Below are 18,436 nucleotides of genomic sequence, written 5' to 3'. Positions count from 1 at the left end.
CCAGAGTCTTGAATCCACACATATAAATAGGCCACTCTCTACGCGATGACCTTTATCAAACTCGTCATTTTAGTTCACTTACAAATCCGAAGAACGCTTTCTTGACAATGATTGCCTCTATCAAAGCACTTGCTCTGGCCTTGATGCTTGCAGCATCAGGAGCTAGTGCCGCGCACTGCCAACCTGGCCGTGACTACTGTGGCTACCATCTCCGTTCCCTCGGTATGTATTTTGGACTTTAGTTCTTAGTTTAATCAGCTGACATGAAGCTCTGGCACAGGCTACAACGAGGAATTTCTCAACTCTAGAACTTCAAACGGAGATTCCTCCAATGCACTGTTCCTGTGCAGCTCGCAAGGTATCCAACTCATCGAGCACTGCAACTCGTGCAAGCACACCCGAGAAAGTGTGACTGATTACTGCGGATTCGACTGAGGCGTGAGTTCTGCCTTTCAGCTTGACTGATTCCTATGTCTGACGAGACTCCAGGATAGGAGATACAATCGGAGGAAATTTAGAACTAGATAGGCACAGAATAATTCCACAAAGAGAGCCAGCATAGCTTTAAAAAAGCATGACAGCGTCTGCAGTTTCCATTTGATAATGCCTATATGGCAACATGGTCAATCCAAGTAATAACAACAAAATTACGCCTAGTATATGAGGACCTGTGGAACTGTCACCGAAAATGACTCTTCTCACTTTGAATATACAACACATAGAAACTACTTTGCCTGATCTACCTTCCATGGTAGACTCCACCAGAAAGGACAAATAGAGACAGCGATTCCGAATCAGACGATGAGATCAAATCCTGAGGGATGATAAGTGGGGCAGCTATATTCGGACAGCACTCCAATGGCGTTGAAGTTATGCATCCACTGGATTCTTCCCGTTTTGCCTGTAGTGCTCTCAATATAATAATAATGAAATTGAATCTACTTCGATATCCCCTTCCGCCGATTGATTTCGACATCCCGACAGTGCAACAGATCAATAAGGACACTCTTTGCAAGGGAACTGAAATCCGCTTCTTCGATATCCTCATCTTCCAGGGTATCAACTGCCGATTGCAGGGCCTGGCATTCCCAACAGAGGCAGACTATATACTCCATGCCGAAATGCTGTCGAAACAACACCGAAGTCCGATCTGACTGTGTTTCCAGCACAGTCGGTTTTATCATATCGTCATGATTGATGAATTGCCCTGCCCGAACGTTCATTGCTTCTTCATACACGCTTGCGGAACATTGATGCGTGTGCCACACAAGATCGATGTCGAGCGTTGGCACGAGCAGCGTACCCGGGTGTAGTTTGAACAGCTGTAGAAAGTGATCATAGCGGTCAATCGCTCGACTCAGAGTCCCATGAACGGCGGGACTGCAGATCCACAGGTAGCGGACCATTTTGTCAATGAAGATTTGTTGGCGCTGGATGGCGGAGACGATATATTCACGTGCGGAATCGGCGCAGGAGGTGTCGAAGTAAGCTTCGAGAATAGCGCCCTCGGGATTTCTGAGGGAGCCGTTGCAACAATCATCGACAAGTGGGGAATCCTTGACCCGCGTAGAGGGGTTGTATCCGTATTTTTTGTAGAGTTTGGCGAATGCCTCTGATTTTGGGCCGAGGAGATAGCCCAGAAGGTCTGGCTCTGCGTCTGACGAAGACCTGAAATCCCAATCCTCGGAATTGATTGCTTGATGCTGGTTGCAATTAGCGGCGCGAAAGTCTAGCACACCAAAGGGGTGGCATATTTTTTTCTTAACTAGGAAACCTTACAATCTTCGACCAGGGGAACATTACCCTGCGCATATTCGTGATGGCGTTTACCTTGCAATGCTGGCGGAACCACTGCGGGTTCAGCAGAGCAACATGCCACGCAATGAGAATATCTGTAAGATTTTCGTCAGCCATAATGAATCGATCGAAGACTCTGGGTTATATCTCGCACGCAACGGCGGACAAACTGGCAGCTCCGGGGGTCCGGAGTTGAGGTCCCCAGCGTCCAAATCAGGATGATCATCCATCGCCTTCAGCCAGCGCAAAAATGCAGATACAGCAATATTCAAATAAATCGGCCATTTTTCTCCTCTTCTCTTTTCAAACGTCGTATCTTTGATTTTGATCGTCTTCTGTCGCCGAGTCACGAACCGTGGATGCGGCTGGATTCCTAGAACCCAGTCTAGGTGCGTGGAGTTGAGTACTGCCCGCCGGAGATGGTGAATCGCCTGGAGGAGCTCTAGATGTGCTGCACATTGCGCTATCGTGGGTAGCGGTGGCAGGGAGTCGGATGATGCCTTGACAGGTCTCCTATCAAAATCTTCGAATATGGCAGGGTCGGGAACTTTGGCAGAAGACGGGCCTAATACTCGGGAAGTATAAGATCGCCAGGAATCCTTAGTCTCCAGTTCTTTTGTCCAAGTAGAGCTAGCATTGTGAAGTTCAACTTGTGCGGGCGTACATAGGAGATCCATTGTTTCATAGACTATGGATTACTCTGGGATGCGATGCTGACGGAACCTTCGAAGCTAATATCGTCTTTTTTAGAGGTGTGGTCCACGGAAGGACACATGATACTTGAATGGGGCGCGAGGCGGAGCAACTTCGTATATATATACGAGACCGTATCCGTCATTGGAATGACGTGGACGAGAGGGCGCACAAGGCGGATGGATGGTGGTGGCTCAGACTGCCAGGACATAATCGCTCCCTGGAGTGTCAAACAAAAATGGGCTGCATATCCAATATCCCGTACCCCAGCGATAACACTATAAGAATAGCAGTCGCCGAGAGAAATCTCCTTCAAATTCTTTCAAGCAACGTATCCTATCTGAAAGACAATGTCTCGGTTCTCCACGTTTTTCGATAAATCCCGAACTCAACACGAAGATAGTGACCATCCATGGTCGAACATCGGCAGCGCAGGGGACCATCTTCTTCGGGAACTGGAATCCCTATACTGGGTCGGAGCCAATCAAGAATTAGATTGCATTATCTCAACCCTAAAACACTGGCAACAGTCTAAGTTCGAGAATGCCGTCTCCCCGGATGAGGATCCCCAGTCCAGCATGGTCGAAGGTTTCGATACTTTCATTAACCAAGTCATTCCCAAGACTCCGATTAAAAATAAAGCTCCCATAGAGCCTGCCCAGTTGAACAACTCTGCAAATAAAATTGGCCCTACCGAGCGGTTGCTCATGAACTTGCACCATTCTGCTACCGAAAGGGCCGCAGAGAAAACAAGAAGGAAAGTCAACATCGCAGTGCATAAGCGGTTGGTGCAGCGACCCGCCAATGAGGGCCCTTTCCAGAGACTAGCACGTCTCCTACTTCAAGGAGCAGGATTTTTGGACATTGAGAAAGTTATCGAGTACCACCCTCGAAGTTCACCCCCGCCTATTTCTCCGCAACTCCGACTCGGTAAGAAACTCTTGAGCCAGTGTCCAGTAGTCACGGGGCTACCATGTTCGGAATGCAAAAAGAACATTCAGGGGTGTACGTTCAAATATACTACGACTACAAGGAGTTCAAGGATACCCAGGATTGTCTGCGAAGATTGTTACTGGGATTTCCACTATGGAGATACCGCGTACGTGAAAGTCTACAAGCATTCTATCAGGGACGAAGTTGAAGATGCTCTGAAGAAGCACTCGCCCTGCTTTCTATGTGGTAAGAATTCCGCAAGAGTAAATTCCTTCTCGTCCCAGATGGAGGCGAGAATAATTCATGCGCTTGGCGATGCGAAGTACCGGGGTATCCAGAAGACGAGAAAGCGGGATAGCTCGTTTCCGAAATCCTTACTGGAGAAAGTGATTCAAGAGGGTATGGGGCATTCTCACTTGTTGGACGACAAATGGTTGTTTGAGGATTTTGTGCAGGAAAATCCCTGGGAAGACGTCAGTATGGCCGTCCGGATAGGACCATTGGTGATCGAGAATGGGTTGAAACAGTAAGTGAAGCGGTAGTCCGATGTTATGGAGCAGCTTGATGAATGACCATACACTAGTGCTCCAAATGCTGTCACGATCATGCTTCGTGAGCCTATGCGTCGGGATACCAGCCAAAATAAACACAGCAACTACTGGAATCGACTCGCCATAAGACCTGGGAAAGCAAGGCAATTGTACGGCCAGTATCGATTTCCCCCGCAGAAGCCAAGACGCTTGCAGGTTGTCCTGAAGCAAGTGGTTGGAACACCGTTTAGCAGCCGTGTTCTATCCACAGCGGAAGATGAGATAGTTAGTCTCATGGTAAAAGTCAGCTCCAGTAGCCAGACTGATCAGGCTGGCTCAATAATCGAATTGCGAGATAAACTCAAGGCACTGCTTAGCCCTTGGGTGTCCATCTATCTCCAAAGCATAGCTAGCCGTCTTCTAGACCCCCAGGTTGCTCTTACATGGCACGCAGCCGAGAACAATTGCAAGCAATTCTGCGAGTCTTTACTAGACTATCAGCTTTTCGGGCCCCTTGTGTCCCGACCTTCAGTCGTCCCTCCGGGCAATGGCCCAATCCAACCCCTATATCGGGTGAGCTTCCTATGTCGCCCTGGTATATTCACACAACCTCCCTTCACCACCCCAGAGACCATCACCGACGTCCCGTATGGGCTGACGGAGGAGTATCTCCGCCGATTCTGGTTTGGGTGCTCTAACGGGCCCAACCTGATTGACTCTCTGCAAGAGTACTGGTTTGACTGGGCCGGATTCAACATGAACATATACCGCCATCAACACCTCTTCCCCTGGGATTGTACTGAAGCACTGTTTAGATACCCGGGAAAATGTGGGGAGTGTAATCTGGCCAAACATCTCTGGGCCTTCCCCTTTGATTCCTGGTCCATCATCGCACTCCATCTCTCACAAGACAGATACATGTACCCAAGAAACGTGACGGCCGCAGGCAAAGACGAGGATGTGGCCTGGACGGAGAACCGTCTAGCACTCCTCAATGCACTGGATATCCTATGCACTGGGGCGACGGCCATGTCCCAAGAACCGCTGTTCCACAAAGCCACAGAATGGCTGCACACACAGACCGATCTGACGGTCGAACGGGTCAGGATGGGTGGGATCCATCGGGCGCAGCCGCGCAGCTACGCACTGGAGAAGCGCCGGCCCTCCGAGTTCTTCATTGCCTGGCCATACGTGTCAAGAAAACAACGCAAACAACATTACGAGCAAGTGCGAGAACTCTTTCGGTCGCCCGAAATACAGTGGGACCTCTACGGGACGGACTGGTGGTATGCTGAACAAGATAATGATTATTATCAATTTCCACCCATTCCTCACCCCATTTCTCACCCAGCCGCCATATGGCCCTTTACACCAGTTCAAGTGATCCCACTGCGCAAACATTTCATTCCAAACGCCGGTTTTACACCGTCAAGCGGTAGTCCTGACTCTCACGGGGCCTGTGGCACACAGAGCACAGCGGCTGCTTGTGGGTCGAACTGTGGGAGTTGTGACGGAGGGGGATGTGGTGGAGGGGGATGTTCAGGAGGATGTGGCGGCGGCGGGTGCGGCGGTGGGAGTGGTGGAGGTGGGGGTGGCGGAGGAGGCTGATTTCATTTGGACTGAGTGCATCTATAGTGATAGTAATTATTCATGCTGGATCTACTGGTCTATATAGCGAGTCAATTCACCTTTCGTCGGGGGCCCACATTATCGGGAACGAGCCGAACCCCGGATCGTATCGTCTGATTTTGCTTTTGATTTTTTTTATGCTGGAAAAACTGTCACAACTACCCTCTGAATCAACATCTGGCTGTACAATGGCTGCCCAAGAAACAATGCAGGCGGTGGTGTTTCATGGCCCTTATAAAGTGGCCGTTGAACGGCGGCCGATTCCGAAAGTGCGCGATCCCGAAGACATTGTGATCAAGGTGGGGTATACGGCGCTGTGTGGCAGGTGAGTATTTCTGACTCAACGATTGAAAAGATGCTAATGGTATGGATTAGTGAACTGCACATGTTCCGGGGACTGGAGCCCGCGGGCACCGGGTTCATCATGGGCCATGAGTTTGTCGGCGAGGTGGTTGAGTTGGGCAGCGCCGTCAAAACGATCCAGAAAGGCGATCGCGTGGTTAGCGCTTTTACTACATCGTGGTATGTATTCCTTTCTTCTATAGAGCTGCCTAATTGACACGGCCATAGTGGTAAGTGTTTCTACTGCCAGCAAGGGTGCTCGTCGCGCTGCGAGAAGAATACCCTCTTTGGATGCGAGAATCAGGATGGCGGACAGGCTGAATACGTGAGGATTCTACAATGAGACCATGTTCATCGGCCTAATATCCAGCCAGGTCCGGGTCCCGAATGCCGATGGCTCCGTCATGAAGGCACCGGAGGGCATCCAGGACAAGTTCCTGGTCCTCATGGCCGACATCTTCCCGACGGGATACTTCGCCGCCAGCAATGCATTCAAGAACTCCACTCCCGAGCAGATCGCCGAGCAGACGGTCGTATTGATCGGCTGTGGGCCTGTCGGACTCTGCGCACTCATCAACGTGCTGGAGTTTAAGCCCAAGCATCTTCTGGCGGTGGACTCCGTCCCCTCGAGACTGGAGCTGGCCAAATCGCTCGGTGCTGAGCCATGGAATTTCCAGACTGACCGCGCCGGCTTGGACAAACGCGTCAAGGAATTGACAGAGGGGCGTGGTGCCGACGCCGTCATCGAGGTGGTCGGATTGAGCCCTGCGCTACGCACCGGCTTCGACCTGCTGCGGCCGTGGGGGACGATCAGCAGCGTGGGGGTTCATAATGGCGAGGTATGCAGAGCAGAGGACAAGTGATAAATAAGATCATTGCTGATGTGGGTGGTACAGATTCCATGGGATGGCAACGAGGCATACGGGAAGAACCTCACCATCCAGATGGGCCGGTGTCCCGTCCGTTCGGTGGCTGAGAAGGCTCTCGCTATTCTAGAGAAGAACCAACACAAACTCGGGTGAGTACTGTAATGAATATGATTGTAAGTCAGTGGGCTAACGCAGCACAGGTTCATGGCAGAGAAGATTATGCCGCTGTCGCAGGCCGTAGAGGGCTATGAGCTATTCAACGCGATGAAGGTGCAGAAGGTGGTGTTTGAAGCCGATCAATAAACCGATTGATGGACAGGATTGATAGTGTAGTGAATGAAGGAAGGAATAAATAGAAACATTGTAGTCAAGGAGAACATAAACCATGGTGGTGGGCAGTCCGTCTGTCAGTCTGTCTCCGCCCAAACCCAACCCATTCTTTCTTTCATTCCCTCTTCTCTTTCTTCCTTCTCCTCTCCCCCATCGTTCCATCTCTCTTTCTCTCCCTCCTCCACCTCTTCTCTTCCCCATCGTCATCCATCCTCTTCCCCCTTCCTCTTCCTCTTCCTCTTCCTCTACTCTCTCCTTACTCTCTCCCGCTGCCCCTCCATCATCCCTGCCTCCGTCACGTTCCCCTCCCATTTCTCCACATCTCCGACCGACACTCCCACCATCTCGGTAAGTCGCCTTCTGTACCAGCCAAAACACGCGTTTTTGTTCCTGGATATTGCAGAGACTGACCATCGCGTGACCGTGCGATTTAGGCCTGACTCACTTTCGCACCCACCCCCGCGACCTTGAGCTTTCCGATACAGGCAAACTTCGTCACTCCACCCACTTCCCAACACCATCTGAGCCCTCCATTTCTACCTTTCCTCATCGAAAAAATGGACCCCAACGAGATGCAGCAGAACGCTCAGGTTATGGATGAAACCATGGCCGACGCCTTCAACGACAGCCTCGGCGAGGGCGACATGGAGGTCACTCCCAAGACTGAAGAAGAGTACGCGCAGTCGATGCTGACTCTGCGTGCTATCGTCTCGTCCAAAGAGGCCGGTGTCATCATCGGCAAGGCTGGCAAGAACGTCGCCGACCTGCGCGACGAAACTGGTGTCAAGGCTGGCGTGAGCAAGGTCGTCCCAGGCGTCCATGACCGGGTCCTGACCGTCACCGGTCCCTTGTCGGGCACTGCCCAAGCCTACGCGATCGTTGCCAAGGGTCTGCTGGAAGGAGCTCCGCAGATGGGCATGGGCGGCATCATGTCCAACAACGGCACCCACCGTAAGTATTTTCTGTTCTCTCAAATCCTAGCCGCGAGGGCCTGGATGTGGAATGCGCTAACTAAGTCCAGCCGTCCGGCTCCTGATCTCGCACAACCAGATGGGTACCATCATCGGACGACAGGGTCTGAAAATCAAGCACATCCAGGATGCTTCTGGGGTGCGCATGGTCGCACAGAAGGAGATGCTCCCTCAGTCTACGGAGCGAATCGTCGAAGTCCAGGGAACACCTGAAGGCATCGAGAAGGCCATCTGGGAAATCGGAAAGTGCCTCATTGATGACTGGCAGCGCGGCACCGGCACTGTGCTCTACAACCCCGCGGTCCGTGCGTCCCTGAGCTCGCCGCCGCTGAGCAACAGCAACCCAGTCGGCAGTGGTGGCAATGGTGGCAATGGTTACACAAGCCGTCAGTACAACCGCACTGGCAACGGTGCCGACTTCAGCGACAACGGTGGCTATAGCCGACGGTCCAACTCCGACGCTGGCACCCGCGGATACCCTCTCGTCACGGAAGATGGTGAGGAGATTCAGACTCAGAACATCAGCATTCCCGCGGATATGGTTGGATGCATCATCGGCCGGGCTGGCAGCAAGATCACCGAGATCCGCCGCAGCTCCGGAGCTCGCATCTCGATCGCCAAGGCTCCCCATGATGAGACTGGTGAGCGCATGTTCACGATCATGGGAAGTGCGCAGGCCAATGAGAAGGCCTTGTACCTTCTGTATGAGAACCTCGAGGCTGAGAAGACTCGCCGCAGCCAACTGCCTCAGGAGTAAAACACTCCTGTAGACGAGAATTCTCTGGCCATGGTTCCATCTTGTGTTCTTTGACCTTACGACTTCTTTGGAGACTGTCGGTTACGACCAGCGGCGGTCATATGCTAGCGCTTTGTTTTGTTCTTTCTTTTTTCGATTCTATTTCCTGATACCTGCTCTCTCACCGAAAAGAGGCAAAAGTTTGCTGCGATGGACGGAGTTGTGCTCGTCTTGTGTGGTGTACCTACCACATTCGAACTGAGTCGCACCCTTGATCTTGTCTCTCAATCCACTGATGCTGGCGTCGACACCTTCCATTCTCCAACCATCCAGCTGCTTTTCGCCCCGATCCTCTCGTCCTCTGTTTTCTCCTTCGACTACCGTCACCTCCCTTTGTGCCTCTGATCCGCCGCCCTGTCCCTACCTCAAACTCTCTCTCCTTTCCCCGGGACAAGATCAGACGATTCCTCGTTCTGAGGAGAAGGACGATCTTGTCCCGGCTCCGCCGCTTTCTCCTTCCGACCTCGTTTACACCTTCATCTTCTTTCGAATCCTGTCTCATTCCCATTCTTTTCCCACGCTCTTGAAAACGCCCCGAAACCTCTTAAAAAAAGAAAAGCACTCTTTATCTCTTCTCTCTCTCTCCTAGTTCTCTCCTGAACGAACGCCCTTCCCTCAGTTTCTGCTTTCTCTTCCTCCCTGCCTCCTTTGTTTTTCTCCCAAGATCATATCTTATCTTACCTGGTATCCCCTTCTCATGTCTATGAATGTGGCTAGGGCATGCCATAGTATATCGAAATATGATGAAACAATCCCAAAAAAGGAAGGGAGACATGCATATCTATGGCATATAGATGTGATCTGGAATCCTTTTCATTGCAACTTCTCGTAGTTGATGTTGTCACTTGAGTTGAATGAACGCAGTAGATCTAGTATATGGCTGTAACAGAGGTCTCTTGTGTCCCTTGAGTTGATTGAGAATACTGTTGAAGAAAGAGAGTTTACTGCGACCCTTGAATTCAGTACCATTTACATCATTCATAGTATCAAAAGAAGATGTCTACCTGAGAGCATACTTCCAGAATCCGGGATACAAGGAACCCATAAGAGGAAAGGGAGAAGGTACACCGAACTCAAAACGAAACGAAAAAAAGAGGAAAATGCCACGAGATAAGAACACGAGCGCGAGAACCCTCCAACAAAGACTTGCGCTGTACAAAGGACAATGAATTGGCCGCCGAGAAGATCAATGAAACAAGGGCTAGCTATGCACATGAACTTGAACGCCGATTTTGATGGATTGAGTGATTTTTGTACAGGTGTTAGGACTCCTTGAGACACATATCGAGGATGGGAGGAAGTCAAGTCAGAAGAACAAGAAGACTCCCAAGTAGTATCATGCCGAATGTGGGAGAATGGCCCCAGCTAAAGTAGCATGCTGGCCGAGTCAACACAATAGTAGCCATCGCGAGAATGTGGAGTTGAACAATTCGTCAGAATGCATCGACATCGAAAAGAAGTGATGTACATGGCATGAGAGGGCCAGCGGCAAAAAGCAGGCCAGGCCTTGGAAGACACGATCGGACAATATGCATACACAAGCAAAGGTGTCTAAGAGAGAAGCAGGCACAACATACATTCATAGAACGCCGATGAAAAAGAGAAACAATCAGATGCGAGGTCGCTGCGTAAACGGGGATCGAAAGGCGTGCTAAGTCATGCGTAGTTCGATTGGAATGGGGGATTGGAATGGGGGCATGCACGCAAATGTTTTGTTAATCAATGCTATCGTCTAGATTCTTCCCTGCATCATCCGGTGCAGCAGGGGACCGGTATTTGAGACCGAATCGCCGCGCGCCTAGACTGTTGGTCCGGATTCGAGGTTGTTGGATGGGCGTGTAGCTGGATGCCATCTTGCTTGATGGGGCGGATATGCGGGTTTGCGGGGCCTCTGGTTGGGGATAATTGGGACTGTCTTCTCCGCCAGACCCCTGTGCTGGGGAATAACCAGGCGATACACCGTATCGGCGGGATCCAGCTTGGATGTTGGAGCGGGATGTCGCTGGGGTGTAAGACGCAGGCGGAGGTGCGTAGCTGCGACGGTGTGGCAGTCCGGACTGGGAGATGGTGGAAGGGGTGCGAGGCAGTGATGATTGGGGCTGAGCTGGAGACTGTTGTGGTGGTTGATACTGAGGATACTGAGGAGAAGACAAGCCGAAGCCCTGACTGTGCTGTGCGCTGGAGATGGAGCGGGAGACTGAATGGCCATGAGAGTAGCGCTGCTGCCGTGGGGATGTGCTTGGGGCGGCATTGGGTGAGCCAATTTCGGTCATAGCCCTTGAGAGTGAGCGGGAATGGGGACTTGTGGTCTCTTGGCTCTCCTCTTCGGCGTGCACTCTGCGGTTGCGGAGAGAGGTAGAGATGCGATGAAGACGGCTAGTCGGGGTAGGCGGGATGCTGGGAGTTTGAGGCGTCTTTGTCTCCGATGCAGTTTCGGTGCTGGAAAGGGTACTTGGAAAGGCCAAAGATGCTCTGCGTGATTCGAAGCGACGGGAGATGCGGGCGGTGGTCGGATGTCGTTCAGACGCAGCCCCTTCTGGTTCGTGGCTAGCACTTCGTTGATATGACGATTGGTACGAAGGCGTCGGAGGCACCTGAGGGCTTTCGGGGCTATTTGACGGCTGGACCTGTGCCGGTCCGTCACGACTTGTGACAGGCGAGCGGTTCCTCTTGAGCTGCTCATCCGACAAGGCCAGACAGAGCTCCGTCAAACTGCGACACAAGCTATCCGCTTTGCGTCTGGCCTGTCTTTCTGATGAGCTGTATCCACCACCATTCACAACTGAGACACTGCCTGATGGAGCTGTGTTGGCACCCAATATCCCGGAAAGATTTAGAGCGTCAGTGATCGTCGCCTCCAGGGCCGCGTACACGTCGGTGCTGAGGATGCTCTTGGCCTTTGCCAACGCAGACTGCAGAAGTGGATGCACTTGGTTCTGAGCCGAGCCATTTTCGGCGTCTGTTGGAGTGCTGATTTTGCGCCCGTGTTTGGGCGAGGAGGACAACGTGGTCACGGTGGTGGTCGCAGTGCGCGGTCTCTCATGGGATGCGCCGGAGATCGCCGCTTGGGACGATGGAGGAAGTTTCCCTGTAATCTCTAGCTTTCGAATGCGAGACTTGAGGTCTTCCAGCTCGTCCCAGACTGTAGATGGCGCGGTCGTTGATAATGTAGACTCGGTTCCATCTGCACGAGATCTTTCTCCATCCACCCGAGCTCGCTCTGTCACTTCGGAGCCGGACGCTTGGCGACTGCTACGAATAGTCGACAGGCCTGAATGGCGAAACAGGTGCGGATCATGGATGGACGATCGACGTTCTCCGTTAACCGAGGGGGATTGCGGAGAGGCATCTGGGCTCGTGCGACTGAGTCGGCTGCGCGGTACACCGATGGTAGACCGCGGACCGGAGGCTAAGCTCGAGTATCGGAAGCGATTTGGATCATCTAGTGGGTGAGCGGATGCTGAGGAATGTGCGAAAGAACTGTATGGAATGGTTGGAGAACCATTCTGCGAAAGCAAGGGGCTGTCGGCATTGGTGAGGCGTTGATCAGGGGAAGGAGTCTGCTCTTCGTCGCGGCGAGGAGTAGTAGTAGTAGTCGGTGTCCGTAGACTTTGACCTGAGTATCCGAGTCGCGACTGTGGATTTTTACTTGTCAGCCACCAAGTTTTTTCCGGGGATAGTTGAGCGCACGCAGCGACCGGGCGCTCAAGTTGGACTGCGATCACTCACGCGTCTGAAATCCGACCGACCCAGCGACTCGCGACGGGTCGAGTCGGACCTGGCGATGTTCAGGAAGATATCGTCGTTCCGCGGCCGACCCTGGTCGGCGTCTGGAGCAGCGCTGTCTTGGCCCAGTCGGGCGAGGGCGCGGCCAGCGTCGCTCAGGGTCCTGGTTTCGGAGTAGGCCACGCTCGAGGGCATGGTGGGCCGTTCACATCAGGGCGCGAAGGTGATATCAGGGGTTGTCGGCATTTGGGGAGTGTGTCGTAGAAGTGGTGGTCGTGGGGCGTGAAGAAGTGGTGAGGCTGGGGAGAGGAAGCTCAGGCAGGATCGTCGAGCAGGAGCGGGTGTCTGTCTGGGTTGTGGGGGCCTCCGGCTCCAGTAACCGTGGAAGTACAGCAGGTACTATGTATGGGCATAAGAAAAAGAAAGAGAAAACCAAAAAAAAAAAAACCCTAAAAATATTACGAGAAGAATAGTTGGGCATCAGGGGTGGATAGCGACATCAGTCACACTGGGAGCGTGCAGGGAATTGCAATGGCGACTGAGGTACTGTGTTTGCCTATAACTAACCAACCACCTTGGAGAGTACCTAGTATACTGTGCCAACATAGGCATATCTCCTCGGCTGATAGAAGACCTAGATATTTGAATCCCTACTTTTGCAACCCGAATCCTCGATGATTCCACCAACAAACAAACTACCTCATCCGTGGTTCTGCCCGCATCGAGCCGTGGTTTCAGGACGTGCCCGAAACCGTTGAATTGAACCTGTCTAAATATATATATCAAAGTATCAACATTTACTAGTGAGCTATATACATAGATTTTCTGATCCAAAGTGATTTTGTAACTTACATATACCCGAAGGAAAACTCCCTCTCTCAATAAAGCTGGTCAGCTTCTCGGGCCTTTTCTTTTCTTTCATACTCCACATGGACTAGTTTATAGAATGTAAAGTCATGACTACCAGGCGTCGACGTCCTATATAGTCTTCGTACGTTTGGCAGCAGCAGTACTATCTCTATTGCGTCTGCTCTTTTTTCCCTTCTATCTCCAACTTCAGCCGCTCCTTTCTGTCCACTTTGTGATACTAGCACGAGGAACGGCTCTTATCAATCCGGCTCGATTTTCGGGACGCCCTGCAATCTACAGGGATATTTCGAGGACCCTTGTCTCCGATAAGGACAACCAGAGCTAGAAGGATGCGTTCTGTGCTGCTCATGAGATTGAGCCCCTTTCTTGCATGCTGGCCACTGATTGTCCATAGAGTCGATGCGATATGATAAGGAGCAGAATGCCTTCGGTAGCACACATTGGACATTGAATCTACCATCTGACAACCGTGACAAGGAAACAGTGGAGCATGTGACGCGTTGAGCGAGGATCTGACGTGAAACAGAGCTTTCTTGGGCCTCACTAGAGCTTTGCCGGTCCCCGAACAATCTAAACGCAATCATCCATTCCCCAGACGAGGCTAATCTATCTACCAGAGCCCATGTGGTCGCTTTCGGCGTATAGCAGATGCTAGAAAGTACAAGGGACTATACTCGCATCTGTCCGATCAAATTCTTCAGAAGGAATTTTCATTCGATGATTGCGATCCCCAACAAACAAACCACCGCATCCATGGTTCCACCCGCACCGAGCCGTGGTTTCAGTGCGCACCCGATTGCCAGGTCTAAATATATACATCTCAAGCTTCAACTCAACCAGGTTGAAGGCAGCTGCTCGATAGGTAGCCACGTAGGTCATTCCCGTTGGATCAGGGCAATCAAGGAAGAATGTTACAGCTGTTGCTCGCCGAGACATTTATTAGTTGGTTGGGGCCAGGGGTGGCCTCGAGGGAAATAAGCTTGAACGGGGCCGGCCAGGGTTTTAGCCATGGATCCAACAGTCGACTCAGGACAGAGTCGTCTCTGACCCGGTCATCTCGGTTGTCTGGTGAACGGGGTTTCGTCCCGTGGAATACTTCGAGGCTCTTTTTTTAGTTGTCGCATTCCAGTCCACGTGGGATCCCGTGATCGCCAAGCTCCTGGCGTGTTTCACCATTGCGTTTCAGCTGGCGTCGAAGCGCCCATCCTGTTTCACTCGTACGACCAGGATTATCCATGGTTCCAGTGCCCGCCCACCGTTCTCCCGGTCGGTTCCGTTCTTTCTGATGGGATATTCATCTTCTGGTGGTTAGTGACTCCTATCAAATACATGTACGGTGGGTATTTGTTGTTGGTGCCGAGAAAAGGCCCCATCCATCTCAGCCGAGGGCGCCAGAGACCCGTGCACAGGGACGGGACGGCTCAGGGCCGAATCGGGGACTGGGCAGCACACCACAGCCCCTGAAGGGAAGGATACTAGTACGGTAATCAGTGTAAAATATTCAGTGCCGGTGGAGAAGCACTAATCGCACGCCATCGCAGTAATCCGACGCCGCAGCCTCTCAGCTGCTCCCGTTTGGCGCCAGCGCCCCCTATAATTAGAGTCAGTTGGTTTCATCTCGCCCCCAAGCCCCCCTCAAGCCCTGGATCGGCGGCCCACTGTGTTAGTTAGTGACCGACTGAGATCGATCGTGGGTTATACCGTTCGTTCATTCTTTCTTTCTTCTCTCCTTCGTCCATCTTTCTTCTTCTCCTTCTTCTCCACGACTTACCCACCCACCACCACCCACCAAGAAAGGGACGGGCCCTCCTTCACTTCCCTCTCTCTTTTTCTGTCATTCCCCGGAGGAAGGACTATCGCTGCGACCCTCCGCCACCCGCCTCGCCTGGGTTTCTTATTTTCTTCTTGGACATTCATCTTCACTCTTCTCCCACCTCCCAACGCTCTTTTCATCTCGACTATCCAAAATCACCCCGAGACATTCGGACGATCCCTGGGCCGAGAATCCCTTCTGGTATGTGAGCGGCCAGTCTCGATCCCACCAGACCCCAACACCCAAATCCCACCTGGCGACACGGCCCTTCCGTTCGCACGATGACGACTCGTGCCTGCAGAGAATCAGTTCTGTTGTGCATGGGCGCGGATCATCGATTTCAACCCTTGCAGCTCGCAGCTTGCCACTGACACCCTTTCCTGCCCAGAAAACCCCCATCTTGCGCCGGTAGCAATCATCCATCCCGAATGCCACCACTGCCCCCTCGAGCAAAGTGATTTCTCGGTTTCAAAGGGCCGTGGCCTTGTAACCATCACGCCTTGAGAGATCCCAAAATCATGCCAGTACAGACCAGTCCACCGTCCTTCCTGGACTCGTTCCCGTCCTTTATGTCGGTGTATGGTGGACTGCCCCCGCGCTACAAAGAGGAAGAGAGCAGCATCCAGCCTCTTCAGGTCCCGTCCCATATTCCTGTCGATACACGTCGTCTTCATCCGTCTGCTCATCGCGAAAGCGTGTCATCTACAACTACGGCCTCAACCGAATCCTCGCCAACCACGACGGTTTCGCCCTTTGACTCACCCGCCGGCGGAGATATCTCCCCCAGCTCATCCCCGGAATCCCCCACGGCGATGCCCATGCCATACCCTAAATTCACGCCGTTTGCTGCTCGTCATACCGAGCCTGCATCGCATACATCCCTATCAGCGGATGTGCCCCGGCTGTCGCCCAACCCATCTAGCAATGCACTCCCCAGCCCCAGCTCTCCAGGGCGACGAGCCCGGAATCTGAAGAACCTATCGCTGCGAATGCCTCCATCATCACAGTCTCGACCTCCTATTGCCACCGCTTCTGTTGTGGAGACGACTTCCAAACACCACCTGTCGGCCCCGCCTTCTCCCATCCAGATTCCTCCCAAGAGTTCTCGGCGGCGACCCGCAAACCTCACCATACGGACACCGGGATTTGACAAATCGTTTTCTAATCATGCCATTGACGTGGTTCCTCCCACCCCTCTGGGACCACAACAATCCCTTCGGCACACCGAGTCGTCACCGTCCTTGGCGTCGATCACATCGCCCTGTTTCGCCCCCAAAGGCGGGATGCAACTTCCACGCCCGATGACGCACCATGGTGCTCGTCCTTTCTCGGGCGCATCTTCAGAGGATACTGCGTCCCCGCTAACGTCTATTCCTGACGATGGATCTACCTTCTCACATGGCGTACTGCATGAACTAAAAGAAGAGGATGATCATATCGACTCCCGGGAGTCGACCCGGAAGAAGGATCGAGGCTACCCGGATGGGCCAATCCGGATTCACGACTCGGGAGTATACCTGTACTTGGAACCGACCGCTGAAGAGGCCGCCAACTTCGACGTTGTGATCAATGTCGCTAAGGAAGTGGCCAACCCGTTCATTACCAGCAAGGAGGAACGAAATGATACGGTCATGAGCACCTGGCGCAACGCCTCGATGGCCTCGAATCGGTTCTCCAGCGGCGATCCTGACACTGCAATGTCCGAAGTGTCCTTCAAATCGGCATTTGAGTTTCAGCCCCCTGACTGTGACTCGGGCACTCCGACCACACCAACCCCCACTTCTGCAAACCCCAAACCGGAATATATCCATGTTGGCTGGGACCACAACTCGGAGATTCTGGACGATCTGCTTCCTCTATGCGAGCTCATCGACGATCGGATATCCCAGGGTAAGAGGGTTCTTGTCCACTGCCAGCTAGGTGCCAGTCGCTCGGCTTCCCTGGTGATCGCCTATGGTCTCTACAAAAACCGACACCTGGACTTCAACTCGATGTATGAGATGGTCAAAGAACGCAGTCAGTGGGTGGGCCCAAATATGAGCCTCATCTACCAGCTCACGGACTTCCGGTCACGGTTAATGCGAGGACCGCCATCGCGCCCTCCTCCTCAAGAATGGTTCGTCAATGCCAACCGCAGGAGCTCCGAGCCCCAGCACCCTCAGGCCCAGCAGGCAACTGCAAGTGTGGCCGCCGCCGACTCGACACCAAGCCACCGACCACCTTTCCGTAAACTGACGCAGGCGCCCTCGATGAGCTGTCTGAAAATCCCATCGACGAGCTCCATGCGACCGACCACCAGCGACGGACGGGGTATGACCAAGTCGCCGTCGCCCAAGCGCAGCCTCTCACCGCGCCCATTACCATTTCGCCAAAAGTTCCAGTCTGTTGCACCCGCCTCGGGCTCGGGTCGACGACGCTGCCTGGCCCGCATCAGCAGCTGCGAACCCCTGATTCAAACGCATGTGTTCATGCGCGATGTGCCGAGTCCAGAACCGGCCTTGTTTTCTCCCAGAACCACCGACTTTCTCGCACCACCGTCTCTGGTACCACCATTCCCCCGGCCTCCTCCGTCCCGGGGCGACTCTCACGCTCCAGATGCTCCACAAGCCATGCAGCTCACACCTGAACCGGCCGATCCGCGCTCCCCTCCCTCGGGCGGTGAGCCTCTGATCATGAGAAATATTGATGAATTCCTGTGATTGTGCGACCAATCAGTCTCCTGGATCCGGTCTGAAACGATTCCATGAACTTGACATCTGCATATGTCTTTGCTTGTTCTTTTGAGGGATTCTTTTGTTCATCAAGAGCCTGAGGATTCTTTTTCTTCTTGATTTTTCGCTATTTTACCTTTCCACGTCATTTTCCATCATGATCATGACTTGCATGACCAAAGCGGGCTTTGCTTTGCATTTCGACATTTTTTTGACTCTTCAGTCCACGGGTTATTCCCGGACTACTCCATCGCTTGCCTTGTTATTTTTCCTTTTTGTTTTTATGTCATGGCGTCTCGGGTGTCAAAACGGACACGAAACTCTTGATACCAAGCGCGGCTGCGAAAGACTCCATGTTATCTTTCGGCAGGTCTGCATAACTGTAATATTATTGCGGAGGAATTGAATACCTACTTATCCGTGTTG

General features: G+C 52.6%; 7 protein-coding genes across 7 annotated transcripts; 5 read left to right on the top strand and 2 right to left on the bottom strand.

Moving 5' to 3' along the window:
* Positions 1 to 938: 938 nt before the first annotated feature.
* On the bottom strand, positions 939 to 2,474 carry N7474_009402 (uncharacterized protein; the record flags this gene model as incomplete). Its single annotated transcript, XM_057200812.1, has 2 exons — positions 939 to 1,696; positions 2,462 to 2,474. 2 exons carry the CDS (start codon positions 2,472 to 2,474, stop codon positions 939 to 941), a joined length of 771 nt encoding a protein of 256 aa, XP_057048799.1.
* A 366-nt stretch (positions 2,475 to 2,840) lies between these two features.
* N7474_009401 (uncharacterized protein) lies at positions 2,841 to 3,953 on the top strand (the record flags this gene model as incomplete). Its single annotated transcript, XM_057200811.1, has 1 exon — positions 2,841 to 3,953. One exon carries the CDS (start codon positions 2,841 to 2,843, stop codon positions 3,951 to 3,953), a length of 1,113 nt encoding a protein of 370 aa, XP_057048798.1.
* A 75-nt stretch (positions 3,954 to 4,028) lies between these two features.
* On the top strand, positions 4,029 to 5,561 carry N7474_009400 (uncharacterized protein; the record flags this gene model as incomplete). The annotated part of the gene is made up of 1 exon (XM_057200810.1): positions 4,029 to 5,561. The coding sequence occupies one exon, from the start codon at positions 4,029 to 4,031 to the stop codon at positions 5,559 to 5,561; it is 1,533 nt and encodes a 510-aa protein (XP_057048797.1).
* A 209-nt stretch (positions 5,562 to 5,770) lies between these two features.
* On the top strand, positions 5,771 to 7,096 carry N7474_009399 (alcohol dehydrogenase family protein; the record flags this gene model as incomplete). Its single annotated transcript, XM_057200809.1, has 6 exons — positions 5,771 to 5,907; positions 5,958 to 6,104; positions 6,153 to 6,249; positions 6,299 to 6,763; positions 6,821 to 6,942; positions 6,994 to 7,096. 6 exons carry the CDS (start codon positions 5,771 to 5,773, stop codon positions 7,094 to 7,096), a joined length of 1,071 nt encoding a protein of 356 aa, XP_057048796.1.
* A 584-nt stretch (positions 7,097 to 7,680) lies between these two features.
* On the top strand, positions 7,681 to 8,851 carry N7474_009398 (KH domain-containing protein; the record flags this gene model as incomplete). The annotated part of the gene is made up of 2 exons (XM_057200808.1): positions 7,681 to 8,074; positions 8,145 to 8,851. The coding sequence occupies 2 exons, from the start codon at positions 7,681 to 7,683 to the stop codon at positions 8,849 to 8,851; spliced, it is 1,101 nt and encodes a 366-aa protein (XP_057048795.1).
* Positions 8,852 to 10,605: 1,754 nt separating this feature from the next.
* N7474_009397 (putative LPXTG-motif cell wall anchor domain protein) lies at positions 10,606 to 12,811 on the bottom strand (the record flags this gene model as incomplete). Its single annotated transcript, XM_057200807.1, has 2 exons — positions 10,606 to 12,525; positions 12,620 to 12,811. 2 exons carry the CDS (start codon positions 12,809 to 12,811, stop codon positions 10,606 to 10,608), a joined length of 2,112 nt encoding a protein of 703 aa, XP_057048794.1.
* A 3,006-nt stretch (positions 12,812 to 15,817) lies between these two features.
* Positions 15,818 to 17,998, top strand: dspD (putative protein-tyrosine phosphatase; the record flags this gene model as incomplete). Its single annotated transcript, XM_057200806.1, has 1 exon — positions 15,818 to 17,998. One exon carries the CDS (start codon positions 15,818 to 15,820, stop codon positions 17,996 to 17,998), a length of 2,181 nt encoding a protein of 726 aa, XP_057048793.1.
* Between the last annotated feature and the right edge of the window lie 438 nt (positions 17,999 to 18,436).

The sequence above is a fragment of the Penicillium riverlandense genome (assembly GCF_028828495.1).
Source record: "Penicillium riverlandense strain IBT 135883 chromosome Unknown utg000008l_segment0_segment0, whole genome shotgun sequence".
Taxonomy (NCBI): Eukaryota; Fungi; Ascomycota; class Eurotiomycetes; order Eurotiales; family Aspergillaceae; genus Penicillium; species Penicillium riverlandense.
The sequence above is the reverse complement of the archived record's forward strand: the minus strand, read 5'-3'. Positions and strand labels throughout refer to the sequence as shown.